At 38.2% G+C, this 25,396-nt stretch overlaps 1 protein-coding gene across 1 annotated transcript in view; it reads right to left on the reverse strand.

Annotated features, from left to right (window-relative positions):
- PSMD14 (proteasome 26S subunit, non-ATPase 14) overlaps nt 1-25,396 on the reverse strand; it is an 89,525-nt gene that overhangs the window by 38,509 nt on the left and 25,620 nt on the right. The window contains exons 4-6 of the mRNA XM_070422872.1: nt 3,917-3,988; nt 3,590-3,709; nt 439-509 (exon numbers count right to left, since the gene is read on the reverse strand). Coding sequence (XP_070278973.1) covers nt 439-509; nt 3,590-3,709; nt 3,917-3,988 — 263 coding nt within the window. The remainder of the gene's footprint in view (nt 1-438; nt 510-3,589; nt 3,710-3,916; nt 3,989-25,396) is intronic.

The raw sequence follows: 25,396 nt of genomic DNA on the forward strand, positions 1-25,396 counted from the left end.
GGCGGGGAATAACTCGAAGAATATTTAGATTCTATTTGCCCTGTCTTTAAAACTCATATGCCTACAAATATAATTAAGTATTCAGAATATTATTTGGTTGCAACTCTCAAATACAATGGAACATAAACTCTCTTTCAATTATCAGTGACTAGAAAGTAACTCCATATGCTAACCAGAGGGAAGCTACAACACAAGCTTACTATGTGATGGTTGAGAATTTTATCATGAAGCAGTTTTCTGATTGGCGAATTTCTTTGATTCTAGATGAATGAGAGACTAGATGGGTGGTGCCTAGCACTGACAGTGATGCTTTTACATTAACTACATGGCTTCTCCCCCCACCCCCCAGGAATGATATTCATAAACATCAAAAATTCTGAGATATGTTCCTGAAAATATTTGCCATTATTCCTTTATATGATCATTTAAAATACTTACCTTCCTGTCTGCTTCAGCATATCCAGCATTTTGGCTTGGAATACTGGATCAACTGCCTCCACACTAACACCCTGGTTTAAAAAGGAAGAAAAATAAATAGCTTTTATAATTACAGGGGGAAAAAACCCCACATATTACAATGTAAATTAACAAAAAGCGACCCAAGAAAACCTAGATATATTATTTTGATATCAAAATAATTTTATAAGTTTTGAAACCCATATTTGATACCTGCTCATTCAATTATAAATCTTACACCAATAAAGCTCCTAAAATCACCAACTACCAAACTTCTTTTTTTTTTTAATATATTTTATTGATTTTATACAGAGAGGAAGGGAGAGAGATAGAGAGTTAGAAACATCGATCAGCTGCCTCTTGTACATCTCCTACTGGGGATGTGCCCGCAACCCAGGTACATGCCCTTGACTGGAATCGAACCTGGGACCTTTCAGTCTGCAGGCCGACGCTCTATCCACTGAGCCAAACCGGTTTCGGCACCAAACTTCTTAGTTAAGACTTAATTAAGGTAATTTTCAATTATAGTAGAGACCATCTTTTTCAGGAACCTTTAAGAGTTTATGGCCATGGCGTGTCCTCTCTCTCTCTCTCTCTCTCTCTCTCTCTCTCTCTCTCTCTCTCTCTCTGACTGGGTGTGTGTGTGAGAAACACCAAATAATTGAATTAACTATTTTTTGGTGAGACCTATTAGAAAGCATACTTCCTAATGCTGCCATCCTTTGATAACTTTTAAGCATCGCATTCAAAGTTCTACAATTATTCAGCTATTATAATAATCAAGTTTCAATTATATTCCCAGCAATGTAAACACTTTGAAGAAAGAAAGTAATTTTTTCATTTCACAGAGTTGTTTTTGGGGTGGGTGGGTTGGAAAAAGAGGAAGTTTAGTGCTTCAGTTAGGACAACTTGGTAGATTAGGTAGTTGGAGGGAATTAATATACTTTTGAATATTACCTAAAGTATAAAAGTATTCACACAAAAATTTCCCACTAGAGACAATCTATAACCAAGTCTTTAAAAAGCTGCATTATATTGCTAGTTCAACCAAAAGAAAATTTCACAACCTAAACTATCACAGGCATTTATATTATCTCTTCAGTGATAGATCACTGCCATTATAGCTCGCCAAAGGCTTTCTTCTAACTTCAGGAATTTAAGTCTGATCTACTTAAACAAACCAGTTAACATAAACACTTCCTTCCAACCAAACAGTATTTTGAATCTAATTGAGAGTGCATACTCAAGAACAGGGGTATCCAATCTGCTACTACCTACAGAATAAAAAAGGGTGGTTTTTTTTTTACATTTTTAAAAGATTGTTAAAAAAACAAAACACAAGAAATACACACACACGCACACACACACACACACACACACACACACACACACATATGAATAGGAGGCAGAGACACATGTCTTTACAGAAGTTAGCTAACTCTTGGTCCAGAAGAAAAACTTTCAAATTCAGCACAGATTACACATGGGAATCAAAATCTTCTATTTTTATATTGCCAAACAAACACTTATACAGAATATTAAAGCTTAAGATCCCTTTATAATGAATAAGCATATAAGAATCACATGTTACAGATAAAAACAGTTAATTTTATGTGTCTCATATATTCTGACATGAAAAGATAGATATAAATAATAGTCTAATATTCAAATCTAAATCTTTAGTCAATATGTAGTGTATTTCTCTATGTCCAATGTACAAAATAAATATAATGGAAAATCGGCAGATCCAAATTAGTTTACCTCAGGGGTCCTCAAACTACGGCCCACGGGCCACATGCAAATACAAATATTGTATTTGTTCCCGTTTTGTTTTTTTACTTCAAAATAAGATATGTGCAGTGTGCATAGAAATTTGTTCATAGTTTTTTTTTAAACTATAGTCCGGCCCTCCAACCGTCTGAGGGACAGTGAACTGGCCCCCTGTTTAAAAAGTTTGAGGACCCCTGGTTTACCTCATTTCATGTTTTTCTATATTTTGCTTTGTTTACAAATAAACTGCATTCTGTAGCAACTACTCCATTTAAAATACTTATTAAACACACACAACACACACAACACACACACACACACACACACACACACACGCATATTGCAATATTTAAAAATGAAAATTGTTTTTCTCTAGCATCTATTTTATCAAAACATACTAACAGTAAAGAGCCTCAAACAGAGCAAACAGCTTTATGAAAACAATTTCTTTAACCTGGATATTTTATAAGGTCCAATAAGAAAAACATCCATCATAAAAAATACACATATTTTTTTAGGCAAACAGATGAGAAGGATATGTATGTTGTTGTTTTTGAAAGGTAGGTAGAACAGTTATTGTCTTTTGGCCAATTTCTTTAAATCAAAATACACACCTATCTACACAAGTTCAATGCACTAAACAAAATAAAAAACAAAACAAAAAAATTGTTCCAGAGAGAGTACAAATTCTAAATAGTAGATGACTTTCAAATCTGTATGAATTCTGTTTCTTATATAAACAAATTACCATGATAGGCAAAAAGACCAAAGTTTACCATAAACTGTTTTTTAACTTAACATTTTGAATAGGAAAAGTTTAAGAGTCATTTATCACCATATATGAAACATTTAAAAAAGGGTCATATTTCAAAAACAATGGGAACAAAACATGAGGACTAGATAATGTATGTAAATGAAAATCTAATTAAGAGTCTGAAATCTTTTGAAACAAGTGTTCAAACTAATCAAACTGATATCCTACTATTTGAGAATGACTAATTTATAATAAACCCAGTATGCTATGCTAGTTTAAGCTGAAGGTGTGAGTAAAGGGATTTAATGTTAGCATCATTCAGTTTACGGATGCACTTAAAATATAAATCATTTAGTTCAATACAATCATTTAATTCAACAAAGTATTAATTTATGATGAATTTTAATCTTATGAATTTTTCCCATCAGGAAGAGAAAATAGAATATGATGAATGTTATTTGGCATAGGAAAATCTTATGATGAATTTTCAATCTTATGATGAATTTTTCCTATCAGGAAAATATAATATGATGAATATTATTTTGCATAGGAAAAGTAAAGAGAAAAGGAACACATTTACTTGCAGCAGGCAACCATAAAAGTACTCACTGTTCCTGACTGTGGCATAGCAAACACATCAATCACTCTGACGGTGTAATCGTCAACAAATTCTCCAAGCATCAGACCCATAACTTCCATTGGAACTCCAGCACGACCATGTTTTAACATCTGTAAGAGAAAGATATGTGGACACAAAGCTTTGAGATCTTTATTCTTTTTAAATTAAGAACCTAATTTAGTTTCAGTGGAAATAAAACACTCTATTTTATTGATGTAGCTAAAACAATAGTTTGTCTGAGAGGATTAAGATGACAAGTATTCCAAAGTAAAAGATACAGAGCTCTCTTAAAGCAAATTACTCCATTCAGCACTTACTTTTAACAGTGCCAGGGAAGAGATATAGACTTGTTCTGCTGTGTCCACTGCAGGAGCATCTGTAGGTGGCCCCTAGAAACAAGCATATCAATTATAAACACACAGACTTTATGAGTTTAAAAGTAAAGTTACAATTTGATTGGTTTTAAGAGTTTTGGGAAAATATGTCAAGTATCCTTTTATTCAGGTACAACACAAATAATCAAAACAAGTTTGGGATATCAAACCTGTAGAAAACAGATCAAACTTAGTACTAAGGCAAAGGTCTAATGGACATAAAGCTTAAATCTTTCAGCAATGCTAATCTATCTCCACTCCAAAATAACTGTAATGCACCAATTAGTCATGTTTCTCACCAATGTGAATACAAAATGCTGTCAGACTAGCATGATTAACTGAAGGATCAATGTGAACAGCAAATTCTCTGAGCTTGATTTTCAGCATGTAGATTAGGGCTATGGGATTTCTTTGAAAATAGTAGATACAGTGCGGGGGGGGGGGGGGGGGGGGGCAAAAGACTTCTAATCCCTAGTTGAAAGAGCTGTGAACAACATACTCTATACTTCACCTGATGAAGCTGTTCCCCTCCTCCCATACAACAAATTTAACACAGTAAACCCCAGGTGTGAACAAATGGAGCCTGGTGTAGCTAACAAGAAAATACTTTCAAATCCTGACCACTACCTTTAAAACAAATATTAATCTTAGTATTACAGGCTAAGGAAGGTACTGTTTCTCCCTAAGGATTCTATCTTCATCAAAAGCAACAAACCTCTTTTACTATAACATTCTGTGGCACAAAGTAATTTATATATAGTCCTTACCCTCAAGATGACTACAATCTTATAAATATAATTCCGCACATAGAAATTTTTTAAAATTTATTTTTATTGTTGAAAGTATTATAGATGTTCCCCTTTTCCCCCCATTGACCCTCTCTACCCCCCCCCCCCCAACTATGGTGTGTCCACGGGTTATGCATATATGCATATAAATTCTTTGGTTAATCTCTTCCCTCCCCTCTCCTCCCCTTCCCTGTGAAATTCTTCAGTCTGTTCCATGCTTCTATGTCTTAGGATCTATTTTGTTCATCAGTTTATTCTGTTCATTAGATTCCACATATGAATAAGATCGTGTGATTCTTGTCTTTCTCTGGTTTATTTCCCTTAGCATAATACTCTCCCGGTCCTTCCATGCTATCTCAAAGGGTAAGAGATCCTCCTTTTTTACAGCTGCATAGTATTGCACTGTGTAAATTTTACCTACAAGATGACTACAATCTTATAAATGTAATTCCGCACACAGAAAACTTTTTTCCCTTTAATACTGGGCAGTCTGGGAAATTAAAATTAAATGTGACTTATAATTGTTAGGTGCAGTTTTGCTTAAAGTTCCCTTTCCTTGACATCTAACTGTTACAAACTATATAAAAAACACGATACTTTCCAAATTATGTCAACACTCTATCTTGCTCTAACAGGTTTGCTCACTAAAATTAAACAACTGCTTTACTCATTACATTTCACACTTATAGGTCTATGTATGCTTTGTGCTTCTTGTCTATTTATATGCTAAATTCTGTGATTTGTTTTGTTTAAAAGCTCATTAATATTTATTGAAGCATCCAATATAATAAAAGTGTAATATGCAAATTGACTGAACGGCGGAATGACCAGTTGCGGGAGCCTATCCCACCTCCGCTGGAGGTTGGCGGTAAAGAGGACCGGGTTCCGGACTGCGAGAGGGCACAGGCTGGGCTGAGGGAATCTCGTGGCACTGGGCTTCTAGTTAAGAATAAAAGGCCCTACAATAAGTTTTCTCTAAATACAAGAATCATACAAAAATCACCTGTTTCCATATGTGCAATGTGGTAAGAAAAATCAAATCCCTTAAAATTTTTAATAATAAATGCCACATAATAACTTAAAAACTGACTGAGATCTTCATCTATTCTCACCCAATACAGCTTTATCGCTTGCATTTCAAATATATATGAATCTCAGAATGAAAACATAAGGTAAGTTAAAGTGCTACCATGCCAAAACATTTGCTGAGATCATCCTATATAATAAAAGCCTAATATGTTAAGTGTCTGGTCGTCCGTTCAACCAATCAAAGCATAATATGCTAATGATATGCTAAAGCCGCTCAACTGCTCGCTATGATGTGCACTGGCCACCAGGGGGCAGACACTCCAACAAGTAGGTTAGCTTGCTGCTGGGGTCCAGCCGATTGGGACTGAGCGAAATGGCCAGACACGCCCTGGAGCCCTCCCTTGGTCCCTTCCTCGTTGGCCAACCTCCCGCGTCTCTACCTGGCCCCGATCATGCACTGGTGGGGTCCCTCGGCAGCCTGTTTCACCCTGATCCCACAGGCCAGGCCGAGGGGCCCCACTGGTGCATGAATTCATGCACTGGGCCTCTAGTCATCATATAAAACATAATTTTGATAAAATAATTTTATTCATCTAAAAAAGTTAAGAAAATTTAAGAAGGTAAGGACAGTAGTAAATTGTGATGAGAGGTTTTAGGGAAGTAATACTTTAAAGTCAGGACAGTGAACACTGTATTCATAAAAAGTATTTCCAGGATCCAGAGCAACTTAAAATACGCATATGGAGAAAGAATTTTAAACTGGTGTCTATACTACAGTTATTAATACAGGTGATTTTTAACAAGGGTGCCAATACCATTCAATAAGGAAAGGATACTCTTTTCAACAAATGGATATCCACATGCAAAAAAATAAAGCTAGAACCTTATCTAATACCATACAGAAATTAACTCAAAACTGACCAAGGACATAAAAACGCTAAGTAAGACCTAAAACAATAACAAAAGAAAATATAGAACAAAAGGTTCTTAAGATTGGTTTGGCAATGATTTCCTGGATATGGTATTAAAGGCACAGGTAACAAAAAAATATATACATTGGACTTTATAAAAATTAAAAAATTTTGTGCATGTCCATGGCCGATGTGGCTCAGTTGGTTAGAGCACTGTGTTGTGCTCTGAAGACTCATGGGTTCGACTCCCATTTGGGGCACATATTCAGGTTGTGGGTTCGATCCTTGTTCAGGATTAAAAAAAATTTTTGTGCATCAAGATACTATCAACAGAGCAAAAAGGCAACCCACAGAATAGGAGAAAATATCTGTAAATTATATATCTGACAAGGGATTAATATCCAGAATATATCATAGAGAACTCTTGAATCTCAAAAAAACAAAACCAAACAACTTGCCCTAACCGGTTTGGCTCAGTGGACAAAGCGTCGGCCTGCGGACTGAAGGGTCCCAGGTTCAATTCCAGTCAAGGGCATGTACCTCGGTTGTGGGCACATCCCCAGTAGGGGGTGTGCAGGAGGCAGCTGATTGGTGTTTCTCTCTCATCGATGTTTCTAACTCTCTATTCCGCTCCCTTCCTCTCTGTAAAAAATAAAATATATTTTTTTTAAAAAAAACCCAAAAAACCCCCAAACAACTTGATTCAAAAATGGGCAAAGAACTTGAATAGACATTTCTCCAAAGATACACAAATAGCCAACTAGGACATAAAGAAGATGCTCAACATCACGAGTCATTAGGGAAATGTCAGTCAAAACTACAATGAATTGTACCCATTAAAATGGCAACTATAAACACACACACACACAAAACAAGGATGTGAAGAAAATGGAACCCCCGTGCACCATGGGGAATATAAAATGGTACAACCACTGTGGAAAACAGTATGGCAGCTCCTCAAAAAATTAAAAATAGAATACCATAGCATTGAGCAATTCTACTTCTGAATATATACCCAAAAGTATTGAAAGCAGGATCTTAAAAGAGATATTTGTATAGCAATGTTCACAGCAACAATATTCACAACAGTTAAAACATGGAAGCAATCCAAGTGTCCATTGATGAATGAATTGGTAAGCAGAATGTGGAATATACATACAAAAGAATATTGAGCCTTGAAAAGAAAGTAAATTCTGCAATATGCTTTGCCCGGGCGACAGGCTCCGACCGCCCAATGGCGAACGGGGAACCAGGGAACATGGCTCTGATCGCAGGCCAGGCTGAGGGACCTTACTGAACACGAATTTTGTGTGCCAGGCCTCTAGTGTGTGTGTGTGTGTGTGCGTGTGTGTGTGTGTGTGTGAGAGAGAGAATTATCTGGATCAGAAAACACATTCTATGTATAAACCTAACTGAACAAATAAAACAATATAAAGCTGACAACATACTCTAAAATTACAAAATACTAAAAAACTTAAAAAGGAAAAAAACAAACAAACCCTAAAAACGAATTGTCCCGTTCACAACAAAAGTCAATATAAAAGTTACCAAAATACTAAAATCTTAATGGAAAACATGTGCAAATAATATTAAGCAATTATTACATAACAAACACATGATCAAATATGAAAAATGTCCAACCTCAATAGGCAACCTTCTTTAAGACATGCCAATTAACACAGTAAGACATTGTTGTTGTTTTTGTTTTCCTATCAACAAGCCTTACAATGCCTAATTTTGGAGAGGGTATAATAAAAGAGACACTCTCAGCACTGTGGTGGGATTGTGAATTAGTATAATCTATCATAAAAGCAATTAAGCGATGTATATTGAGAGCTTTACAATTGCACATACTTTCTGACCTACTTTTGCACTCCTAGAAATTATTTAAGTAAATAAGCAGAAATATGTGCATAACCAGAACATTCATACTTCTTCTTAAAATAATGCAAAAAAACCTAAGAACAAAATAACAACCAATAATTGAAGAATACTGTTGAAAGTTCCTTTCTCTAAAATCTCTGCTGTCTGTAGCCATCTTAATCAGCAATATTACCTTAAGTTAAAGGTATGCCAGCTGCTGCTATACTGAATATTTTGAACTTACAATCTTGAAGGAATTCTCTCCTAATTTAAAAAGAAAACTAAGACAGTGGAACATCATTGCTAAATACATTTACATGGAGGAAGATTTCTCTCCATTCTTGGAGGCTATGATAGCAAGAAAGATAAATTAGCAATTAACCCATAAGACAACCACACAGGCTTCAATGTTTGCCAGAGAAAAGATTTTATAGCACTTAAGGATGCAGCCTTTTTTGGCCAATTCTTGACTGTATGCAAAAGATTCCACTTCAGAAATTTCTTCAGTCTCAAAATCTGAGCTCTTAGTGTGGGAAAGTGACTTAAAATCATGATATATATAGTAAAGGTTCAAAAGAACTTGATGTAGCTTGGAAAAGATTCAAGGTACAGAACAATGATCTTCAAATATAAGAAAAGTTTCAGACAAAGTTCATACTAATAGTTCTCAAAGTACAGTGCTTGAACCAGACCCAGCATCAGCATCATCTGTTAGAAATGCACATTCTTGCTAAAACGGGAATTCTGGGGGCAAAGCCCAGAAATATGGATTTTGAAAAAGCCCTCTAGGTGATTCTAATGCTCACTAAATTATGAGAACCACTGATTTTAGACTACATAGTTTATAGAACTACAGCTAATGGAAAAAGCTTATATTGGTCCAAGCTATCTAAAGAAGAGTTGAAGTTAATGAGTTCCTTGTAATAGGAGTTATTAAAACATAAGTGTTCAAATTTATGAACACGTTATAGAAGGGTCTCAAACATTTGATAACTGCTTATGTCAGATGATGTTTTTGGGTTCTCTCCCAACTCAGCAATCATTACAATTGTTTCCCAAGGGAGACAAACAAATCCAACGTCTTCAAAATCAAACTTACCAAGTTTCTCTACAAACTAACTTTCCCGACTTATAATTCTAATTAATTATCTTGAGTAGTCTCAAACTAGAAATCTGCACAAAATTTTGTTGACTCTCCTTCAGTCCTCATATGGAATATATCACGAAGTTTTATCAATTCTTTGTTATTCTGAGTGACAGAATATTCATTTTTTGAAAAAAGAGTTAAAAAATACCATCCAAAGAGTTCATTCCTAGTCAAGTGTAGAATATTTTTGCATATATACCCTACCCCCCAAAGTTATACTGTATGTTAGAATATTAAATACTCGGAAAAAAATCTGTTTATCTTTATTTAACCTAAAGTTTTCTGAATCATTCCATGGGCCACATGGTCCTCTCAGAACAAATCCAGAGTTTCTTCCTCAGGCTCTGAAGAAATTTATCATTTTTTTCAAATGTGAAGGCAGAGATCAATCCCAGGCTCCAAATAATACGTAAGTATTTACCATTGTGCCTAGCACTTAGGCTGCATGGTTAAATGAAGGCTTCAAGAAGCTTATGATGTAGTTAGAAAGGCAGACACACTGGCATAGGTTATCAGGACTAAAATGCAATTTCTGACTTCCAGCAGTGTGCTCTTTCCACTATAGCATGCCATCCCATTTTCAGATGCCCAAATGTACTTTTATTCTGGAGACTTAGTTCCTTTCCTTTGTTTACAATTTTAGAATCCTCTGCTACCTGGAGCCATTTCCTATCAAAGACATAGGATGCTGTTCCTCCCCAAAAGCAGTTACTATGCCCACTGAGAACAAGGGACACTTGAAGAGTCTCCATATATTTTCTGAAATCTGGATGGGCACATTGGGCTTTGCAGAGTGAAACACACTACTGTATTTACTTATAAAACAGTTCATACTCTACTATGAAAAACAAAAAATGCCTCTTTATTAAAACACACTGTAGGAAATTTAAGTCACACAAAATGTGGGGCTGTTTTTTAAAATCACATGTAATGACATATTCTACACATCCCATGCATAAGATAAAAAAAATCTGGCCCTAGTCAGTTTGGCTCAATGGACAGAGCGTCGACCTGCGGACTGAAGGGTCCCAGGTTCGATTCTGATCAAGGGCACATGCCTGGGTTGCGAGCTCGATCCCCAGTGTGGGCGTGCATGAGGCAGCCAATCAATGACTTTCATCACTGATGTTTCTATCTCTCTCTCTCCTTCACCCTTCCTCTTTGAAATCAATAAAAAAAATTTTTAATCTGAATAAATGTAGAGAATTTTAATTACTGCAATCATCTTTCTTTTATTTACTTCTCTTTATTTTATCATTTTTCCATCACCATTTATGCCCCCTATATCCTCTCCTACCACCATTCAATTATCTTTCATTCATTAAGAATTTATGCTCAAGAAACTAAGCTAAATGCTGGGTAAACTAAGGTGAAAATTGTATGATATAAATCAAATGAAAACCTGGGCCCAAATATTTTTGAATTTTAAAAATTAGCTTAGACAATTACTATTATAAAAAATAAATTATAGAGAAAATGTTTTTTCCCCCCTGGTGCTTAATCAACAGCGTATCTCTAAAAATTTCAGCTTATACAGTGTGTGAACTATTCAAGTTAACTCTGCTGGCCTTATAACAACTATTTTACCATCATAATAAACAAGTACAGAAAGTCATGTTTTTGAAGACTGAACATGATATAACTTAAACTTCAAGGTCCTTTACTAACAAATGGTAGAATAACTGAAGGCACTGGTATAACTAAAGCAGTATTAAGCAAAAGAAAAAACTAAAGAGAATTGATCTGTATTTCACACAATGCCACTATAAAACAGAAACACACATCACTGACAACAGATAAATAAGAAACATCTGAATGTTTCAAATTGAAAATTGGAATATGATTTAGTTCTATACTGCTGTAAAAAACATGAAACTAAATGCACATACCCCCTCATATAAATAAGAAATAGAAATAATTACTTTCGTTATGTATTTCTCATTCTTAGTACTTAATTCTTATAGGCAACTTTGAAATGACTTAAGTCTGACTCTTTATAGTAAGTTTGTTTTAAAAGGGGGGGAACCCTATTCCTTTAAACTGACTAAAATTATAAGTCAGCCATCTAACGGAACTGTGGGGTAAATAAGTGAGCCATAGGCAGAAGGAGTGAGATCGACCTTTATATAAACGTGAAAATCTACCCAACCAGTGAGATGTAATACCTATGATGGACTCCACAGAGGCATCAAGCCTACCTCTGTACAATAAGTTTTAATCTGTCATATTTAGTAAAACAGAAATTATTTTCCAAGTCCACAAATTTTAAGTGTGGGTAAATTAAATGAGACATGAGTTGAGTTTTTTGTCTTTTTTTTTTTTCTATTTAGAAGGTTAAAATTTGATCCAATATTAAAAGGTGTGACTTTTACTTGGGTAGCCCTTGTTGACTAAGTGTTAAAAAAAAAAAAAGGTATTTGCCATTATAACAGGATAAAAACTAACGACTCAAAGTGTTACCTACTCAGGCCTTTTAACAAATTTGTTAACACTATTAGTTATATTACTCCACCTTTCTCTTAGTGTGAACTGGTATCAATTACTTAGCCAATTTTATTATGTTATTAAAATACCTGCTGATTAAACATGAACCAAAGTGTCAGCTGAAAGAAATGTAAAATAAAGAGTATCACTGAACTTCAACACTTCAAATATAACTGAAATTATAAAGTTATCTTGGGAAATGACATTTCAAAATTTATAAAAAATGTTGCTGTGGGAGTAAATATTACATAGGACTTATTTTTATACTAGCTATTTAAAGGTGTGTATTTGGTCCTGCATTATAGAATTATGTTTAAAGGTCTATTAAAATATGTATTTTTCAACAAAGGAAAAAATAAACTATATCAACAAATAAAGGTGACTACTTTAAAACAAAGTGAAAGCTAAACATATAATATACTGAATAGTTAACAAAAAATAATTTTTTTTTTAACTTTTATTGTTGACACTATTAAAGATGATGCCTTTTCCCCCCTTTCCCACCCCCACCCCTTTCCCTCTGGGTACCACCTCACTGTGGTCTGTGCAGAAAATAATTTTAATCTATGGTAGCCAATATAACCCTCAACAAATTCTGTCAAAAATTTAAAATTTTGATGAAACCAGCACCTTCAATTTCCTCAATGAAAAAATTCAAAAAGAGAAAAAAAAGAAAAGCACACACAAAATAAGCAAATTCAAACATATACAAGTAACCACCACTGTATTGTTTATTTCTTACCAGAAAGCTAAGAAGCAACCTTTTAATACTTTAATTTTGTGAGTATTAAACAACTAGTGTGAAAAACAAGCTGCATGTAAACTATTTCTACTGCCTGAGCTTCAATGACTAGCTGAGGCAACCTGTTATAGGAGGTGTTAATTGGCAATAGGAGTACAAGTCAGAAGCATGTTCCCCATCGTCCTAACCCAGCAAGGCTAGGTCATTAAAGTGGAAATGAATTCTTTCATGTCGACTTAACCCTTTCAATGCATGATTTCAGCTGTTTCCTCTCAATTAATTTTTAAAACTTGTTACTTTTTAGAGTTAAAAAAATGTTCCAAAAAAAAAAAATCCTTTGGCTGACAGTTCCAATGACTATATTATTCAAAAGAGAAGAATAGAACAAGTTAATTGCAATGTATTATTGCAACTCTCCCCTCTGAAAAACATATAAACTAAGTGTATTTGCTTATTTTAACACTGAAAAGAAGATACAGGATATAGTGTTTAGAAGTAGCTTGGAACCATTTAGTCACATAGAGTTTTGATTTACATTTCTTTTTCAGGATCCAACAACTATCCCACAATGAAAACTTAATCACCTTAACCTTGGGATAGAGCAGTACTAATTTTTTTTTTTATTCCCATAATGTTCATACAAGAATTCCCAATATAAAAATGTTTTGAAACATATATGTTAAACACTTTCCTAATTATGTTTCTTTATTCTGGTAAGGTGAATAGTCACAACATATCCTGATGACTGGTAGCCAAAAAAGCCAAAATTCCTTTTATGGCATGATCTTAGAGGTTTCCAGATGGCACATTAATTCTTTAAAAAAAAAAAAGGACAAAAAGAAGGAAAGAAAAATAAGAAGGGAAATGTCAAAATAATGATACATTGCTTTGAAATGCTATATTTATAATTGCTAATATTCCCATATATTTTTAAACATTATAGGCATTTAAAATAAAACTCAATTATATAAATATTCTAAATAGTATGATTAAAAGTTAGCATACATATAATGCATCTTTCATCTCTGAGTAATATTGGAAGGATTTAATAAAAATATCAGACTAAGAACAAAAAATTAAAAAACCTGTAATACCTAACACTATGTAGCTTGTGAAAAATCAATTAGAAATTACCAACATGACAATGGAGACATAATTTCACCCACTGTTATAAAATAGCTGGGCTCTGGAGTAAATATAACCAATAACATACTTATTAGAAGTCACTGGTTTGATTCCCAGTCAGGGCACATGCCTGGGTTGTGGGCTCAATCCCCAGTAGAGGGTGTGCAGGAGGCAGCCAATCAATGTTTCTCTCTCTCTATCCCTGTCCCTTCCTCTCTCTAAAAATCAATAAAAACACATTTGAAAAAAGAATATAAAAATTTCAGTGGGAAACAGGCACTGGGGTGAAGCAATGTGGAATATGGCACCATCATCTTATAAAGACATCAGATCAAAGTAACATAGGGGCTGATGGCCTAGTGCACAATGCCCAACTGTGACATTTCTTTGTCTTTAAGACCACCCTTGATACTCACTTTAAAACAATTTTCACCTCCTTAAAAATGAGTGTGTGAAATATGCCTTAAGCACCGATCACTTTAGACATCTTTGAAATCTGTCTCACCAGAATAGGGACTATCCCCCCCACTGGGTGATTTTCATTCTGCCCCACAGCAATGAGGAAGGAGCAGGCACAATGTTTGGTTACCTTTGCTATATAAAGCACAATCATTCACAAGGATCAGTCAATCAAACTTCAGAAACCAAAGGGTAACAAATGTTTCGGAGTGGCTAAAACACACTATCTTTTATAATTGGAAATAGAGTCCCAGAATGAAACAGAACCTTGAATGCCCTACAACAGAACATTAAGGTATCACAACAGTTCCATATTACTTACAGTAATATGTAGTGTCTCTTTGGTTTACAGAATTTGTACAAATATTATATCTGACTTACAGTCTTGAGGCCAGGGGCTATTTCTCTTTAACATATAGTTCTCAGAACAAAATATTCTTTCAAAAAATCCTATATAACAAAACCCCAATATGCAAATCGACCAAACGGTGGAACAACCAGTTGCTATGACATGCACTGACCACCAGGGAGCAGATGCTCAATGCAGGAGCTGCCCCCTGGTGGTCAGTGCACTCCCACAGGGGGAGTGCTACTCAGCCAGAAGCTGGGCTCATGGCATGGCTGGTGAGTGCAGCGACGGTGGCGGGAGCCTCTCCTGCCTCCGCTGTAGGCAGGCGGTAAGGAACGAGGGGTCCAAGACTGCGAGAGCTCCGGACTGTGAGAGGGATGCCCAACTGCCAGCTTAGGCCCAATCCTCAGGGGGATTGGGCCTAAGCCGGCCGGCGGACATCCCCCAAGGGGTCCCGGATGCAGGGCGCAGGCCAGGCTGAGGGATCTCCCCCCAACCCCCATGCACAAATTTCGTGCACCGGGCCTCTAGTAATATTATAAAAACCTGATTATCTGACATCCAAGTAATGGGTACCACTGGAAGAGAAGACAGTTCAAGGCTGGGATTAGCTAAATCACTGACCAAAGGAACTGAAGGTTAAGTGGATGCTACTGTGATCGGCTGTTAGAGACACTAAACAGCCATAAAACCAGGCCCTAGAGGTATTAACAAATACTAATAACCTTGTCTGTTTGGGTGTACCTTACTTTATACTTTTCACATAAATTATATTTACATCTTGCTTTATTTTTACAAATTTGGGATTTATCAAACCTGATGAAAGAAGACCAAGGAACAATATATAAGAAAAAGAGCACCATACAGAGGAGAAGAAACCCCCAAAATGGGTGAATATGGGCTTGGCTGGGAGAAAAAAAGAAAAAGAAAGACTCAAGAAAGCTCGGTGTGCCACACATAAGGACATGCGTCAGGTATATAATGAATTAATTAGATGTGGCGGTAGTCCTTAAATGTGGGTAGGAGATGAATAATACAAGTAAATAGAAAAATAAATATATAATTGTAACTTGGGTTTGGAACCAAAATAACAAAAGAATAAATAAGCCTAAGGAACATAATAAAAACAAAGTTTTACTTTCAAAAAGCCTCTCCAGAAAGCAAATAAACAATGAACATGTAAGCCAGTGGTTCTTAACCCTGTTTATCCCTCAGAATCACCTGGAGAACCTAAAAAATTCTGATTTGTGGACCCACCCCAGAAATGCTAATTTAAACTGCTCTGGGGTGAGGCCCAAAAACCTCTTTTTTATTTTTTAGTACCCCAAGTGATTCTTTGTAATAAGCGATTCTTTTATTATTTTTAAGAATAAAGCACCCTTGCCAAATGGTCACTCAATTTCCTCTTATAAAAAGAGCACAAATGAAAGTTACATCTTAATAATATACATAGTTTTATTTTTGTTGGAAATCAGAATCTACTTTGAAATAGTTTCTCTCTCCAAATGCTTAACTAATCATTCATTCATCAAAAAATGTCATTTACTTTATACAAGACACCATTCACAGTTCAGAACACACTGTGCATAAGACCTGCTGGTCTCTCCAACCTGTCCCTAGTATAACCAACAGTGGACTCACCAGGCATGCCTTGAGTAGCGCTCTTCAGACACACTGGATTTTCTCTGCTATGCACTTTTCTCCTCATCATGTCATTAAAGTCCCCAGTAAGTAAAACACTCTGTAAGGACTCATTTACTGGTTTGTCACTTCACATGGCATCTGGGTCAATGCTCTGCATACTACTATCGCTCCCTGATAGATTATCTTAATAGAAAAGTCAAAAAGTTAAGAAGGCCGAAACCAGTTTGGCTCAGTGGATAGAGCGTCGGCCTGCGGACTGAAGGGTCCCAGGTTCGATTCTGGTCAAGGGCATGTACCTGGGTTGCGGGCACATCCCCAGTGGGAGATGTGCAGGAGGCAGCTGGTCGATGTTTCTCTCTCATCGACGTTTCTAACTCTCTGTCTCTCTCCCTTCCTCTCTGTAGGGAATCAATAAAATATATATAAAAAAAAAAGTTAAGAGAAAGCTACTGATATAATAGAAAGAATTCCACACACAAGATGCTAAATAAATAACTTTTTAATCTCTTTATAAATTCAAAAGGCAGAATAAATGAGAGCCTAGAGAAAAGTAAACTAATATACTTGAAGTATACTTAGAAAGGAACAAGAAACTGAGATAATAAATCAATTAGGCACCAGACGGGGCACAGGGATTATTCACTTCAAGAGCTGATCTGTCTTAGGCCTAAGAGTAGAAAGTTGCCTTCCTGGGAGGAGAGGCCATTGAGGCAGGTATGTGAGTAGATGAGGGGACGAGAGAACCAAGTGACCACTATCCAGAGTTAGTTAGAAAAAGTTCTAACCATTGTTAGTTTTTCTTGCAAAACTTGTAAAATATTTAAGATACAAAAAGATTTAATAAATAATAAACATACCATCCAGCTTATGCTATAAAATGTCACTAAAACAGTTGGTTTGAAGCTCATTTGTCATCCTCCTTGATTGACTGCATCTTTCCCTACCCCCAGATGTAGCCACTGGTCTAATTTTGGTGGTTATCATACATTTGTTTATACTTTCACTAAATAAGTATACGTAGGTAATATACTGCATGTTTTTAAATTGTATATAAAAACTTCATATAGAACGTATTATTCTTCCACTTGCTTTTACCCATCATTATGTTAGTACTAGAGGCTTGGTGCACGAAATTTGTGCACGGGTATGGTCCCTAGGCCTGGCCTGCGATCAGGGCCATCTTCCCCAGCTGCCCACAGGTGGCCCCGCCCCCCGCCACCACCCACCCCTGGTTCCCTGTTCACCATCGGGTGATTGGTGCCTGACTGCAGGGGGAAGGGACTGAGAGGTCGGCTGTTCCTGCCCGCTCATCGTCTCCACCCCCACAGTGGGTGGCCATCAGGCGATTGGAGCCTGCTGGCCGGGGAAAGGGACCAAGAGGTAGTCAGTGCGCTTCATAGTGACTGGTCCAGCGATTGTTCTGGTCGTTCTGCCATTAGGGTGAATTTGGATATTACCCTTTTATTCAGGATGGATTAATCACGTTGATATGTAAAGATCACTTACTTTATAAAAGGCCATTGTTAAGTGTAATTATGTACACATTTTCCCACTAATGCACTATTATGTACACATTTACCCACTAATGGATAATTAGGTAGTTTTTAATTATTATATATAGAGATCAGCGAACTATAACCTGTGGGCAAGCCAGCTGATTTTTTTTTTTTGCAAATAAAATTTTATTGGAACACAGCCAGGCCTATTCATTTTTGTATTATGTATGGCTGCATTAACACTACAGATTTACTATCTGGCCCTTTAAGAAAAGAATACCAACCCTTGTTATAAACAATGCTATTATGAATGACCTTGTATCCATGTGGGATACATAATTGGGAAAAAAAACTGGTAGGTTATAGGGTAGGAAAATCTTTATCATTTCTAAATTTCACCAAAATGTTTTCCAAAATGGTTGTAATACTACCATTAGCTTACATGCATTTAGACCATTTGTATTTCTTCCAATGTTCATATCTGTTGCCCTAAAAAAATTTTTTTCTTACTGATTTGTAGAAGTTAAATATATATATATATATATATATATATATATATATATATATATATGTAAAACACGAATGCTTTCTCTATTACATATTAGATATATTTTCCCCCATCTGTGGCTCACTGTTTTCTACATTTCTCCATGTCTCGGGTGCATCTGAAAAATGAGGATTATAACAACAACCCAAATTCATACAGCTGTTGCAGATCATGAGTTAATATCTTTAAAATACTTAGAACAGTGCCTAGCACATCTGAGTGCTCCACAAATGTATTTATTTTATAATGGTATTTCTACGAAGGGGACAGGCAGGACAATTATTCAACATGCACAAAGTTATAATTTTTGAACTCTGTAACTTGTCATATACTACTCATTTTTAATAACTATTTACCTCTTTAAAAATACCTTGTTTAGTTCTCCAAAAACTCCTTGATTTATGCTAATTAGAAGCAAAAAAAAAAAAAAGGCTTAGAAGTTCTGAGGCATAACAGAGAATAAAGGATAGAAATCATCTCTTCACGACTTCCTAGAAATACTCCTGACCACTGCCCTAACTTTATTAAGCATTCATCTATTCACAATAGTATTTGGGATATCACCCAAAATATTACAGAATTGCTATTTCTGAGGAACTAAGAGAACAAGGACAGAAAATAATAGAAGAAAAATGCTTACAAAGCACTGAAAGAATAAACGTGGTCAAAAGGCACAGGGGAAAGTTATGTTCTTTAGGGAAGGAAGGCAAAGGTCATACAACTATTTCTCTTCTTATACTTCCATTTAATGCTCCACAGAAGAGCAATGAAAAATCTTTCAGTTCTGCTCTGAAGTCACATTTTTTTCCAAATGTATTTCTTCTAAAATCATAATACACTGAACAAGTTAATTAATGGCTATATGCCTCAATTTCCCCACCTGTAAAATACAAACTTGTTGCTTAACCAATAATATTTACTAACTACTGGACATTATTGCCTTAGGAAAGGAAACAGCCAAACCTGTGAGAACAAAAAAGGCACAATGGTCAGGTATTACAAATAACAAATAACAAAACATTTAAATAGAAGGTGTTCTCTCCTTAGGAGATGGTCAGCCCCGGGAGGTAAAAGAGCCTGGGGATGAGGCTAATATATGGAAATCTATTCTGGAAGAAAAATGAATAGGACAGGATCCCAAACCATTCTCTTTCTTGTACATTAACACCACATTTCCATGCACTCTTTTTGCACCATGGATCTCAACCATTGTTTGAATCCAGTCTAGCTCTAGAGCAGTGGTTCTCAACCTTCTGGCCCTTTAAATACAGTTCCTCATGTTGTGACCCAACTGTAAAATTATTTTCGTTGCTACTTCATAACTGTAATAGTGCTACTGTTATGAATCGTAATGTAAATATCTGATATGCAGGATGGTCGTAGGTGACCCCTGTGAAAGGGTCGTTCGACTGCCAAAGGGGTCGCGACCCACAGGTTGAGAACCGCTGCTCTAGAGTTTTGCCTTTCATTGTTCCCCAATACATACTGCCTTTCACAGAGTGTGGGCAGGTCAGAGATCTGTGCCAGGGCAGCCACAAGGTCAAGCTGGTGTCCACAAAGTGATAAGGGCACAAATTTGTCCCACACAGACTGGTGACCAGAAAGCCTGCCCAAATTCCAGGAATCTGGGTTTGTGAGAAAACAAAAGCATGGGTATAGTCCTTTCAGGTAGGAATGTCATTCGGGGACTCCAATATCTAATCATATCCACAATCCTTCAAAGAAGCCAACTTACTAAAGAAAATGTCCTACAAAATATAAGACCACATAAGGAAGATGTGGCACAGTGAGAAAGAACAGAAGACAATTATTTCCAGAAATTTTTATTTTCCAGTTATTAACAAATGTTAAAGTACAATCATTTGCCAATAAGTAACTTAAATCCTTTAAAATTTATAGGACAGATACTAAGTTCATTTCACACAAATGCTACAAGTAGAAATCTCAACACTTATGTGGCCTTAGACTACATTTATTTAAAGGAGACATTTGAAAGTGAGTTTATATTAATGAGAAAGTGCAAAGAAACTTGCCAATGTGTGCCAGCTCTATGACCCATGAGCAATGAGCATCACCTGTCTGTGCCAGTCACATCACCAAACAACATTACCATGAAGGCCATGAAAGAAGCTGTTAACACTCTGGTTTGATTCAGTACAGGCCAGAGCAGCAGACTAAGCAGAACTTTACATCAGTGGCAGGTCTCCCAAGTTCTCTTGATGCCACAGAATTCATAAGTGGGATCAGTATGTTCTAAAAAAACATGGTACTGCAAAAGGAAATAAAGGCTCCACAGCATCAAGCAGTGTAATACTTGAAACCTCATCATCAAAGTGACAGTTTTCAAGTGCCATTTATGATGCCCTAGTCTGGAAACATCCCAGCTAACCCATCTGATCAACAATTTCACAGATGGAAGCACTTGATGGCTAATTGGCAAGTCTATTATTCAAATAAAACAGCTCTCTGTACCTCTTCTTTCATTATAACAAGTCAAGGTACAACAAGATTGGTCATTCAAATTAGCTTAATATGAGAAGCCTCTTTCCCAAAATAATTTTTTAATGAAAAATAAAACACACCATAATTTGACAATTAGTTTAGAGCGCTCATGAGCTTCTGAATAGTAAGAAAAATGTTTTAAAAATTAAAAAGAGTAAGAAATGTAACCCTTCATTAAAAAGCTGTACTATTTGTATCCTCTACCTTTATCAGTACGTCAAGATATACATTATCATAGGGAATAAAATGAAATATTCACTCATTCCTTAAATATTCTTAAAATATGACCAAGTAGTACATGTCAGAATAAAAAAAAACCATGTCAAATATTATAGGTTTTCTAAAATTTAAAAAGCAAGTATCTTACTCTTCACCTACATGTAATAAAAATTTCTGGACTATTTAAGGTTTTTTACTTTATGAAGCAAGTAGCCAGGGACAACACTATAGATTTATCCACCTAAAGAAATATTGTTGATGTAAAAAATTGGCATCCAAAAGACCTGTATTCCAACTCAAGCTCCACTTCTTGTTAGTTCTGTGACTTGACCCTATAATCCTATATAATGAAAGCCTAATAAGCAAATTGTCTCAACCAGGAGTTCGACAGAGTTTGACTCCTCGCTATGACGTGCACTGACCACCAGGGGGTGGCGCGGAACATGGCAGGTGTTGGTGACGCAGTGCTGGCAACGGGTGGCAGTGAAGGCGCTGCCGGCCCCGATGGGCCCCAATGAGAGTGGGACTGCAGCAGGATGGTGGAGCAGGTGAGCGGGTGGTGCCAGGCCAATGTGGGTGCAAGCGGGGAACCAATCACCCCACAGACAGCGACCAGCAGCAGCAGCGGGGGTGGGGCTGCCGCCCAACTCCCAGGTGCTGAGGCAGCCAGACGGGGGGCCCAGCCCCGATTGATCACCCCATAGGTGGGATGGTGGAGGTGAGGGGGTGGCGCTGACACTTCCATTACAGAGAAAGGGCAAATAGCAATATTAAAATATTTCTTCTAATTATCTTCCTTTTAATGTGCACAAATCCGTGCACCGGGCCACTAGTATGGAAGTAATTATCCCTACCCACATAGGATTGTTGTGAGGACCAAATGAGAAGATTAAATACAGAGAACACCTCACATCAAAACATGGGAGGCACTCAGCATTAGTCCATCCCCTTCCCCACCTCATTTCTATAAATTCTAGAAGGGAATCCTGATACAACTGTCAAAATATGTGGGTTCTCTTTATGGATCCATACATTTGCTCCCAATCCCACTAACAATTACACTCCATATTCAAATGATCTGGTTATCTCCCTATCCTATCTAATAATAGACAAACATGGTAATTGACCATACCTTCGCTATGCCTCCCATTGGCTAATCAGCACGATATGCAAATTAACCGCCAACAAAGATGGCAGCTAATTTGCATACTACAGGCAGGGTGGGACAGCGTGGGTGCAAGCCACCATCCAGGCCCCCGTGTGCAACCCCAGAAGCCGCCTGCGTGCCGCCCGTGATGGATCTGATCCCGGGTCGCAGGCCAGCCCCAGAAGCTCCAGAAGCCGCCTGCCTGCCACCAGTGATCGGATCCGATCCCAGGCCGCAGGCGGGCCCCAGAAGCCCCAGAAGCCACCTGCTTTCCACCCGTGATGGATCCAATCCCAGGCTGCTGGCCAGCCCCAGAAGCCCCAGAAGCCGCCTGATATGGCAGTAACTCTATCAGTAAGCACTCTGAAAGTCAATGGTATAAATGCACCAATTAAAAGACACACTATGAGGGTGGATCAAAAACAAAACCCACTTTAAATATAAAGACACATATAGATTAAAAGTAAATGAATTAAGCTGCAGCCTGTTTTGCTCAGTGGATAGAGCATTAGCCCGTGGACTGAAGGGTCCCAGGTTCAATTCCAGTCAAGGGCATGTACCTCAGTTGCTGGCTTGATCCCCAGTCCCTATCAGAGCATGTGCAGGAGGCAACCAATCAATGTGTCTCTCCCTTTCCCTTCACTCTCTCTAAAATTCAATGGAAAAATATCCTTGGGTGAAGATTAACAAAAACAAAGTAAATGGATTAAGTAACATTAAAGAGATTATAAGAAAAATATATTCCAAATTTTGTTAGTTGTATAATGGCTATGTTTAAATTATTAACACCTAAGAAATTGGGTGAAGGGTACATATAATATGCTGTAGTATTTTATATTTTTTTTACATGTATGAGATTATTTCAAATTAAAATATTAAAAAATTAAAAATTAATAAAATATTAATTGAAATGTATCTGCATTACATGAAAAATCTCCTAATTGCTTCTAGCGTAATTTATTAAATTGTGCTAAAATTTACAAGGGTTCAATTAAAAGATATCTTAATTCTAAATGATATAATAGAAAATATATAATAGTGCAGTTATAAGCACTTATCTGAAAATAAAAATTTAAAGAAGTGAATTCAAAGAAAGGATTAGCCAAAGAAAATATATGCACAACCCATGAACACAGACAACAGTATGGTGATGGCCAGAGAGAAGTGGGGGGCAAGAGCTGGGTAGAGGGGGCAAAAGGGGGAAAGAGGGACATCCTATCTACACTAATAAAAGAGAAACATGGTAATTAGCGTACGACCGCTACCCTTTTCATTGGCTAATCAGTGAGTATATGCAAATTAACTGACAACCAAGATGGCGGCCGGCAGCCATGCACTGAAGCGAGCAGGGAGGCTTGCTTGCTCCAGTGACTGCGGACTCCAACGTTCCCTGCCTAACTTGCCGGCCTCTCAGCCGCAACTCTAAGCAACTATGTACCATGTTGCAAATAAGAAGCTAAACAAAACCCCAGAAACCGGCTTCCATTCAGCGGGGCTCGGACCGCAACATTGTATCGATGTTTTCAGCAGCGAGGCCTCAGAGCTAAAGCTGACCCAGAATTAAAAAAAAAGAAAAGAAAACAAGGAGCGGTTGGAAGCTTCAGTCACTCGCCAGCCAGAAAACAGCCCTCAGCCTCTCACCCAGACTGGCCAGGCACCCCAGTGGGGACCCCCACCCTGATCCAGGACACCCTTCAGGGCAAACCAGCCAGCCCTCACCCATGCACCAGGCCTCTATTCTATATAGTAAAAGGGTAATATGACTCTCGGCACCGGGATCAGCGTGACGGGGGGAGCTCCCCAACCCCCTGATCGCTCTGCGGCTCTGTGTGTGACAGGGGGCGGGGCCACAACCTCCCTATCTGCCCTGCTCTGTTCGTGACAGGGGAAGGCGCCCCAACCCCCTGATCAGCCCTGCTCTGTGCCTGATAGGGGGGAGCTCCCCAATCCCCTGATTGCCCTGCGGCTCTGTGTTTGACAGGGTGCAGCGCACCAACCCCCTGATAGGCCCTGCTCTGTGTGTGACAGGGTGCGGCGCCCCAACACCCCCCCACCCCCACGGGCCCTGCTCTGTATGTGACAGGGTAGAGCCCTAACCTCTCCATCGGCCCTGCCCGAGTGTGACAGTGGCGGCGCCCCAACCCCCTGATCGGCCCTGCTCTGTGGGTGATAGAGGGCGGCGCCCCAACCCCCCTCCACGGGCCTTGCTCTGTGTGTGACAGGGTAGAGCCATAACCTCCCCATTGGCCCTGCCCTGAGTGTGACAGGGTGCAGCGCCCCAACCCCCTGATCCGCCCTGCTCTGTGTGTGACAGCGGGAAGTACCCCAACACCCCTATCGGCCCTACTCTGTGAGTGACAGGGGGGAGCTCCTCAACCCCCTGATCGGCCCTGCTCTGTGCGTGACAGGGGGGAGCTCCCCAACCCCCTGATCGACCCTGCTCTGTGTGTGACAGGGTATGGAGCCCCAACCCCCCTGTTGGGCCCTGCTCTGTGAGTGACAGGTGGCAGCGTCCCAACCCCCTGATCGGCCCTGCTCTGTGTGACAGGGGGTGGCGCCGCAACCTCCCCATCGACCCTGCCTTGAGTGTGACAGGGGGCGGTGCCCCAACCCCCCAATCGGTCCTACCCTGAGCGTGACTGTGGGTGGCATCACAACCTCCCGATCCGCCCTGCTTTGTGCATGACGGGGCGGCGCCCCAACTCCCCAATCGGCCCTGCTCTGAGCCTGACCAGGGGCTGCACTTAGGGATTGGGCCTGCCCTCTGCCACCCGGGAGCAGGCCTAAGCCAGCAGGTCGTTATCTCCCAAGGGGTCCCAGACTGCGAGAGGGCACAGGCCGGGCTGGGGGACCCTTCCCCCCTCCCCCGAGTGCACAAATTTTTGTGCACCAGGCCTCTAGTATAATAATAAAAGGCTAATATGCAAATTGACTGAAAAGCAGAATGACCGGTTGCTATGATGCGCACTGG

This window comes from Myotis yumanensis, unplaced genomic scaffold, assembly GCF_028538775.1.
Source record: "Myotis yumanensis isolate MYYU_CA2020_CCGP unplaced genomic scaffold, mMyoYum1.0.hap1 SCAF_8, whole genome shotgun sequence".
Taxonomy (NCBI): Eukaryota; Metazoa; Chordata; class Mammalia; order Chiroptera; family Vespertilionidae; genus Myotis; species Myotis yumanensis.